The sequence below is a fragment of the Primulina tabacum genome, chromosome 11 (assembly GCF_025594145.1).
Source record: "Primulina tabacum isolate GXHZ01 chromosome 11, ASM2559414v2, whole genome shotgun sequence".
NCBI lineage: Eukaryota > Viridiplantae > Streptophyta > Magnoliopsida > Lamiales > Gesneriaceae > Primulina > Primulina tabacum.
The window spans coordinates 36,163,750-36,172,815 of record NC_134560.1 but is presented as its reverse complement, the minus strand read 5'-3'; the positions used below and the strand labels follow the sequence as shown (position 1 = coordinate 36,172,815).

Here is a 9,066-nt window from a genome sequence, read left to right as displayed (position 1 = left end):
ATAAATTCAATGCAAAATCTCATGATTTAATTGTTGTAAATATTGTTGTACGATGATCTGGTTGTACCTTCAGCATTATTCATTTTTTAAACAATGGGGGGTTATTAGCCTATTATATAGGGGGGTTTCAAGAACTTTTGATGTTTCACAGGGGATCAAAAAGCAATTAGCCCTTCAAATTGGATATTAATTATGTGAATAAATCGAACTTGGGTTGGGTTTGTAAACTTATCTAAGAAAATAAAAATTGCACTAATTTTTGCTTAAAGAAATATATGCATATGCTAAAATGTCATTATTATTATCAAACAAAACCCGAGATTATGGCAATTCAGTAATTATTAAAAATATGAGATTACACATATAAAAAAAATGACGATGAGATTATGTCTATCCATATTCAGACAAAAAGTATGACTAAATTATTATTCATATCGAAATCCGCACAAAAACATGAAATGAAAATCATGCGTGTCAAGAAGATCAGATTACAACAAATCTTAGCTTAACATTTAATACTTGTTTTTTTAGTTAATTTAATCCCTAAAAGCAACATTCTTTCAACATCAATACAAGACTTGACACCTTTCACACACTTCGTTTTGAAGGACCAGCTGGTAATTGATGTGTATATATATATATACACACACAAAATTTTAAGAGACAGCCTCACGAGTCGTATTTTGTGAGACAGATCTCTTATTTGGGTCATCCATGAAAAGTAGTACTTTTTATGCTAAGAGTATTACTTTTTATTGTGAATATCGGTAGGTTGACCCGTCTCATAGATAAAGATTCGTGAGACCGTCTCACAAGAGACATACTCAAATTTTATCATGTTGTCTACCAATCGTGTCAAGCTTTGTACTCATCAATGAGATGACATTTACATATTGAATATGATGAATCATATCAAAATCGTATTAATCCGATTGGTGAGTATTATCTCGTCATAGACACAAAAATTGACACAATTAATAAGAATATAACAAAACTATATATATGATCACTCAAGTTGTTAGACAATTGTTCGTTTGTATTGAATATTTTAAAATAAACCCCAAATCATATAATGACCAGTACGATCCACAATTATATGAACAAATTGCATTCACATAGCAAAAGTCACTTTGATGTTGACCAAATTGGCCGTGTTCCTACACAATCACACACTCCATTGTATAGTGCTAATTCCGTCATATTTCATATCCGACAAAAACTAATGTGATACGATCTCACGGATCGTATTTTGTGAGACAGATATCTTATTTGGGTTATCTATGAAAAATTATTTTTTTTATGGCAAGGATATTACTTTTTATTATGAATATCGGTATGGTTGATCAGTCTCACAGAAAAAGATTCGTGAGAGCGTCTCACAAGAACATACTCTATTCATGTTCATCTTCATTCACGGAGAAAATGTTTTTTTTTTTTTATGTTAACTTGTCCATTTTTAAGTTTGATTCGTTAACTTTTCAAATTTTGATTATGATATTATTGAAAATTTAATTTAACACGCTGTTGCCTGTCTCTTTCCTTCTTGAAAATTAATCAATTTCCGTTGTATGTATGCGTATATAATACATACTAACAGACAGTAACAGTACGTAAAATTCTATGACCTGTACTCCACTCAAGATCTTCATCATCATAGGTCATACCAATCGCATTCTCAACAGATTGAACACCCACAAATATTCAATGGATATGTTTTCCCTTTACTTGGTAATCTTCCATCTCGCCTCGTTCGCTACCGCGTGTGATCGCTGCGTCCACCAAGCTAAAGTTGCCATCTTTTCCGATGATCGTGCCCTTCAGTGTAAGCAATTATCAAGAATCAATTGTATTATATCGAGCCCATATGAGAGATATACATCTATGTTATCTATTTGAAAAGACATTGTGCTGCAGTTGGGGCTTGTGGGTACGGTTCCGTTGCAGTAGGATTGAACGATGGCCGGCTCGCGGCGGCGGCCCCGGCGGTGTACAATCAAGGAGTTGGTTGCGGTGCATGCTTTCAGGTAATAGAAGGATTAAATTCTATGATTTTTGGTACATATATCTAGTTACCTTATACATGAATATGGAGTTGACTATCACAATTGCGCGCAGATGAGATGCCACAGAGGAAACATCTGTAGTAAAGGAGGGACAGTTGTGTTGGTGAGCGACAAAAATGGCGATAATGGGACAGATTTCGTGGTGAGCACCAAAGCTTTCGCGGCTATGGCTAAAAAGGGCAAGGAGCATCATCTCTTCCAACTCGGAATCATCCCTGTACAGTACAAGAGGTATTCTGGAATTACAATAGGGAAAAAAAATAGAATAAATGCTTTACTTGGCGTTTCTAATCACCACGTCAACAATATTCGGTGACATACAAGCAAATCAAATTTTGATTAGTTAAAAATTGTAAGAAGGTTTTTGCAATTTTCCCTTTAGAATTTATCCTAATAAATCTGAATTATCATTATTATTATGTGTAAAGGGTACCATGTGATTACGCAAAGAACAAGAATTTAAGTATTCGGGTTCAAGAAATGAGCCAGAAGCCGAATTACCTTGCCATATCTTTCTTGTACCAAGGTGGACAAACAGAAATCGTTGCAGTAGACGTGGCTAAGGTATACATACATATATATCCTACTGTTATTTGAAACTATACAAATTCTGGTATTTGGATGACAGATCGTAATTAGCTGATTTGATAATTGTTTAGGTTGGGTTACCAAATTGGAATTTCATGAGTAGGAATAACGGGGCTGTTTGGGACACGAGACGGGTCCCTGCTGGGCCTCTGCAGTTCAGGTTTGTAGTGACTTCTGGGTACGACGGGAAATGGTATTGGGCCAAGAATGTGCTGCCTGCTGACTGGAAAAGTGGTGCCATTTATGATTCGGGCCTACAAATTAATGATACTGCCAAACAGGGTTGTTCTCCATGTGACTACTCCGCCTGGAAATGAAGATTTAAGCCTATCTGATTTGTGCCAACGACAACAACATAATATATAGTTTTTTTTGGTCTAACAATGTTGATAACTACAGGTGCTTGTAATAAAGAGATGCGCACACAGAAACATGCGTGTAAACATAAAAATCGCTTCAATGGTTGAACATTTTTATTGCAAGTCTTTTCTTTTAAGTGGCTAGTGATAATTGAGGGGAACATCAATTGTAGGTGTTTCCGGAGATTTCGATTTAGGTGGGAGGATTTGATTTGGATAAAGAATATCAAATTCGAACCAGATGGCATTGATGTCGATCGATCAGTTTGTTTGAAAATTCGGTATAACTAAATTTGAAACTATTGAAAATCCAAATCCATGGCGGGTGTCTAATGATGTAGCAAGTGTTCAAATCCACGTTACAACAAAAATCTAACCTACCCCCAATGTCACGCAAAATGCAGGACTAAATAAATACGACGAGTTGAGGCGGCAAGCTAGCGAATAGCATACCGCCCCGGTGGAATCTTTCGGTGAACCTGGGATTATGTCTACCTAAAACATAGACATGCACTAACAGATGGTGCTGACAGCTACAAAAATAAGATTAATGCAAGGAATCAAGTTGAACAATCCATCAAGGGTCAAAAATTTCAAGCCCGTAATAGATAGGACTTAGGAAAGACCCCTCCCTACTTCAAGTAGCTTCTTTTTTTTCGTTTTAACTTCATATACATCAAAATATCCTCATTTAGGACAACTTACACTTGGAAAAAACACTGGAAGAATGATGATGATGCAAAATTGAATACATGTGACCGTGAAAAGGAGGGAATGTGCACAACCGAAGCACATTCTATTCATGCAATTGAAACTGTATCCTGCATGGCTCCTTAAATAGCTTCCTCCTTCCCGTATTTGAATGAGAAGACCAACCCATGATGATGCCATATGTTTCAAATGTTTGTCGTCTTCTTCAGTATATAAATACCCACAACGGTATTTGATATATCTTCATGGTAGATGCAACGAACTTAATAAATCTAATTGGCCCAGAAAAGACAATACGTAGCATCTATAATGATACTTCTGTTGCCAAGGTCCCAGCGCTTTTAAGCTGCCTCCACTAACCTTTCACCGCATTGCCTATTCAAATATCATCACACCAATTGATGCTTTGACAAATATCATCTCAAACCAATTGATGGCGCCAAGCGAACCATATCTTGCTTGCTTGAAAGGAGACACCAGTTGGATGAATCCACCGAAAGTAGCTCCCTCCCCCACATTTCACGACAAAAAAATAGTCAAGAGTACAGGTGTCGTGGAGACAAAACTTTAAGATTGAAAATTTTATTGGACAAAATCTCGCCAATAGATATGACCTCGGTTTTATCTCAACAGAGCACCACTAAGAAACTCTTTCATGATCCCGGGAAAGATGGTCCTCTTCAATTCGTTTCAACAACTCCTCGTAAACTTTCAATGAGTTAGACGTAAAACCCTCCATGGCCTCAAAAACATGTTGCAAACTTGCCTGCAGGCTTCCCCCTTTGGTGGTCTCACTCTGATACACAGCATGCTCAGTCGATGCCATACCGTTGTCTTTTGTGGAATTTAATAAAACCATCCTTCTGTCCAAAGCCATAATCTCCTTTTGTATTTTCTGGTCTTCTTTGTCCAGGCTCTTAATCTTTCTATCATCCTTGTTCACCAACATCCTTTGGCGCATTTCAGCCTTGTCCCTGTCCCACAGCTGAAGAACATTAGAGGCGAAGTCTCGCATAGAACCAACCACTTCTTTCTCGGAAATCCTTTCCAGGGATTGCCACCACTGATTGCAAACAACAAACACTGGGGGGGCACCAATCCTACCTGGAGAAAATGGGACTATTCCATCATCTGTTTCCTCAGGAACATAGAGGAGACAATTCCTGAGCCAGCTATTTAATGCTCGGACAAAACCTTTTTGTGCATCAACCCAATATGAGAAACTCAAAGTCCAATTAACCAGATCACATTCAAATTGACGAGTTGCTTCAAAATGAGCATCACTAAGGTATTTGTGGAACGCAATGGCATCTAATCGTTTGGCTTCTCCAATTGCTTGGCATTGATTACGATGACATTCCAGCATGGACTTCCACATAGTAGTTAACCTAGAATAACAAAATATTTAAAAGATGCATCATGAAAAAGGCATTAACTTAAAGCAATATTGTCAAGGCATACCAAAAAAGCGCTTCAAAAGTATAATGGTAAAACAAAAGAAAGAAAAGAAGAAAAATAAACACATCGGCAAGTACTGCTGCTTTCTGCGGTAATTTATGGAACAATATTGGAGATCGTAACCGTCTTCATTCAATATTATTCCAGGTGATGGCCATTATATCCTTGAGCTAAAATAATATATTCATCCATCCTAGTTCAACCAGCAAAGCCCTTGTGCATTTCTCACTGATCCCCTCATCATACAACATAAAATCACGACCATGGACCTAATTCTGAATCAAGCTATGAAAGTGTTCCCCTGAGGTTTATTCTGGCTGGTGATTGTGTATCCACTAATTTTTTTACCCAATCCAGATTAGCCAAGTATATGATAAAATGAAAGAAAGTAAGGGATAACAGCCGACTAAAAATTATATCATGCAAAAAATAATGAGAGGCTCTCATCATAACCAGGGCTTAAAAATTTATAGATAGACCATGCATACCCTTGAATGAAGTCATTTAGCTGCGGCCACAATTCTTCATCCCTCAAGTTATTTATCTTCACTGATATTTTATCCACCACTTGAATAGCAATTTTAATCTTTGTGGAAAGACTCCTGACCAAAGTTCTCGTTACATCAACTTTAGAAGCCTCGGCACCTCTTTCATCCAAATGCTCAAGTTTTTTAGACTTGCGATCATGAAGTACCCTCATTTTCTCCTCAGCCTGTAAAAATGGCTAACAAAACTCATTTGTCAAATATTTTGGCCTTTCTTTATATGGGATAGTATTCGGAAATGGCCAAATGGGTACACAGAGAATGGGATGCAGATGAACCACTGGCATTCCTACATGCTTTACGTTATACTGCAGCTTATTATCCCTTTAAAATGCACCTCATGCAAAAATAAAAGAATAAATCTAATGAAGCACGACGTATTAGTAACATAGGCTGACGCTGATGTGTTGCTGTTATTTTTAACAAAACAATTGAAGCATACTATGGTTATATTAAAAATGTTTTGGCAATGTAATAATCACGGATTGTTTAATAAACTCCAAGGGTCATAAAGTCGAATGCTCTCGTGTAACCAACAAATATTGAGTGAATTTAAAAGTAAATGACAGTAAATGAGCCATCACATTTGATTCTTGAATGATTTCATAGAAAAAAGAGCCACGTTGGGGGGGACCACAAACCATATTAGTCAGCACAAATGCACAATCGAACAACAAGAAGTGTCCAAAACAGATTAAATACAGAGAGGAGGTTGGCAAAGGGGAACACAAGAAGCTAAAGATGAAAGAAAGACCATAGAGTTTATCTAAGCGATTAGCTATGTACCTTCACTTCTTCGTACAGTTTCTTCTCCCAGAGGTGCAACTTATGTAAAGTAGAAGAAAGATTTCTGGACCTTGTCTCCAATTCCTGATTAGCATCTAAATATGCAGGATCGGCCATATTAATCTCTGAGCCTTTAGACGTTGAAGGTAGTGAGGACACCATAGGCAGATGCAACATCTTGGAAGACACTGCCACATAAATATCCATCCAATCGAACATCAGAAAGGCATAAAATTATATCTTAAATCTCTTTTACTACAAACATACGCATATCTCAACTCAACATTAGGTAACAATAAACCATGTTAAAAATCAAATCTTGAACTAAAATACACAATATATATGTGTGTGTGTCTTTTACCGTGATTGACACCATGCCTTCGTTTATACCGGAGCTTGCCAACCTCCAGAAACTTAGAAAGCTCACTTCCTGACTCTGAAGCTCGGTCAAACTGAAGTTGAATCTCTCTCACAACTTCCAAATCTCCTTTGAGCGTACCTCGAGGCCTGAATCCAGAAGCACTTCCCTGATCTTTTGACCTGTCACCACCAACTACCTTGTTATCCACGATATGCAACTCATATTCAACTGGATCTGTCTCCATTTCAACTTTCTGCCGCGACCTGTACTGTAATTGGGCATCATTCGCCTCCTGCACGTTCGCTTCGGATACCCCTGCCTTTGAGTGACTGCTTCTTCCGCTATCAACAAACTTCTGATGGCCATGAACTTCCTTTACTACCTCATCATCCTCATCTTCCAAATCTGGAATCCCCTCTTCCTCCCTCACATCCCTCGAGTCACGGCTCGAAGTGGCAGCCGGATAAAATTTTTCGAATCCATCAAAAGGGTTCAAGAAATCCCAACCAGAGCTCTTCGGTGGTGATGGCGGTGCTTTAGAACTTGAAGCCACCGCCGGCTGAGACGAAATCCCGCCACCATACGACACCGGCGTGGCAGAAGAACCACCGTAAAACCCGCCTCCAGCTCCGTAATTGGAGTAACTTGGATAACCACCATAATTATAATTAGTATTAGAAGAAGGGTTGGGATTTCGATTGCTATCGTCCTGATAGGTAGGATAAAGATAGTAAGAAGAAGCGGAAACAGAAGTTTCATCAATGTGCGAAGTTTTTAGAGTCATGGGCCGTTGGATATATCCCACAGATGGCGTCGCTTGATTTTTCATATAATTTATGTGCATAAAACCCGCTCCCCCACCCCTGCCGGCCGCAGCTCCTGGGAAATTGAAATTGAGATTCTCGTAACCCGGCATGTAACCAGCGTACGATCGTTGGTTGCGTACCGGCGAGCTGACTTGATTATTATGTAAGGAGTCAGCCTCCTCATCGTCGGATTCGGAGTGGAAGTTCAGGTGGGAGCCGGAGTCGGAGTGTGAGTGGGAGTGGAGGTGGTGGATATTCTCGGAAGAAGAGGAAGAGTGCCCATGAGGATCCCCTTTCCTCTGCGTAGGAAGATTCAGCACCGGAGACAGCGGACGGTTGGCAGAAGCATCGAGATCTTGAATGAAAAACGTGTGCAGAGAGACACCAACCGCCTTAAGCGACTGAAGGTAAGCAGCGTGCGCATCAGCAAGTGCGAAGCGGAGGCGGATGGCCTCATCAAGAAACGAGCAGCGCTCCCGGCACATAGCCACAGCGGGGAGATCATCCAGCTTTGAAGTGGCGCAGCCCATGTGGAAATCGCTCAATCCAACATAAATGAAATCTTGCTACAAAAGGAGGGATGAGAAATGGGATACGGCGGTGGAGGAGAGAAGTGGTTTGCAGCAAGGAATTTTGAGAAGAAAAAGGAATCTTCTTTGATAATTGATGGCAGGTGGGGGGGAGAGAGATGGTGATGGGAGATGTATCGTGGACCGCCGTGATCTGTTGGAGATAAGCAATGGAAACACGCACACACTGCTTTTCCAATTTACCAAATGGGAAATTCTTGGAATAATTGCTATTTGATTTAGTATCAATGATCCAGGTATTTCTACAATCGATGGTTTTGATTCTCATCTATTTGTGAGATTGATCTTACTAAATTTAACATTTGAAAAAAGCTATGATTCTACGCAAATCCAAACCTAGGGACGGATCCAGAAATTAAAGTTGAGTTGGCTTAACTTAATAAAATAAGTTAATATATATATATATCAAATATGATATATTAATATGAAAATAGTTAGCAAAATGACCTTCATATTTTTTTAAAAAAAAAAAACTTATTGTTCCTAGCGTATTGAAATAGGAAAGTTGATTTTCAAAAGAAAAAAATTTAATCAATATCATTTTTCAAAATTTATATATTATTTAAATTAATATGTAATCTGTGTAATATAAGACAAGTTTCACTTAGATTGAAAATTTACATTTTAAAACTATTTTTAATATATTTTAAATGTACTTTTAAAATTAAATTCTATTGAATAAAAGAGTTGATAAAATAAATTTATCATTTTTATGAGTTATTTGCACCAAACTCCTTTTGAAATATCGAAAATCTACATTTATTCAATGTGAAAGTTAAATAGGTATTCTAGATATTAA

The 9,066-nt window shown here is 38.1% G+C and overlaps 2 protein-coding genes across 2 annotated transcripts; one reads left to right on the top strand and one right to left on the bottom strand.

Moving 5' to 3' along the window:
• Window positions 1-1,606: 1,606 nt before the first annotated feature.
• LOC142518257 (expansin-like A1) lies at window positions 1,607-3,145 on the top strand. Its single transcript, XM_075621004.1, has 5 exons — window positions 1,607-1,822; window positions 1,915-2,024; window positions 2,116-2,294; window positions 2,492-2,627; window positions 2,723-3,145. Exons 1-5 carry the CDS (start codon window positions 1,621-1,623, stop codon window positions 2,966-2,968), a joined length of 873 nt encoding a protein of 290 aa, XP_075477119.1. The 5' UTR covers window positions 1,607-1,620; the 3' UTR covers window positions 2,969-3,145.
• Window positions 3,146-3,544: 399 nt separating this feature from the next.
• Window positions 3,545-8,441, bottom strand: LOC142518256 (uncharacterized). Its single transcript, XM_075621003.1, has 4 exons — window positions 6,872-8,441; window positions 6,511-6,698; window positions 5,668-5,891; window positions 3,545-5,109 (listed from the first exon to the last, which is right to left on the bottom strand). Exons 1-4 carry the CDS (start codon window positions 8,205-8,207, stop codon window positions 4,362-4,364), a joined length of 2,496 nt encoding a protein of 831 aa, XP_075477118.1. The 5' UTR covers window positions 8,208-8,441; the 3' UTR covers window positions 3,545-4,361.
• Window positions 8,442-9,066: the final 625 nt, after the last annotated feature.

What these genes read in the sequence shown, in the direction of transcription:
- LOC142518257 (XM_075621004.1), top strand. Translation starts at nt 1,621, where the DNA reads ATGACCTGTACTCCACTCAAGATCTTCATCATCATAGGTCATACCAAT. An exon ending in ATCCCTGTACAGTACAAGAG is followed by an intron (nt 2,295 to 2,491) that starts GTATTCTGGAAT and finishes TTATGTGTAAAG; the next exon opens with GGTACCATGTGATTACGCAA. An exon ending in TTGCAGTAGACGTGGCTAAG is followed by an intron (nt 2,628 to 2,722) that starts GTATACATACAT and finishes ATAATTGTTTAG; the next exon opens with GTTGGGTTACCAAATTGGAA.
- LOC142518256 (XM_075621003.1), bottom strand. Translation starts at nt 8,207, where the DNA reads ATGGGCTGCGCCACTTCAAAGCTGGATGATCTCCCCGCTGTGGCTATG. An exon ending in AACTGTACGAAGAAGTGAAG is followed by an intron (nt 5,892 to 6,510) that starts GTACATAGCTAA and finishes CCATTTTTACAG; the next exon opens with GCTGAGGAGAAAATGAGGGT. An exon ending in CTAAATGACTTCATTCAAGG is followed by an intron (nt 5,110 to 5,667) that starts GTATGCATGGTC and finishes TTGTTATTCTAG; the next exon opens with GTTAACTACTATGTGGAAGT.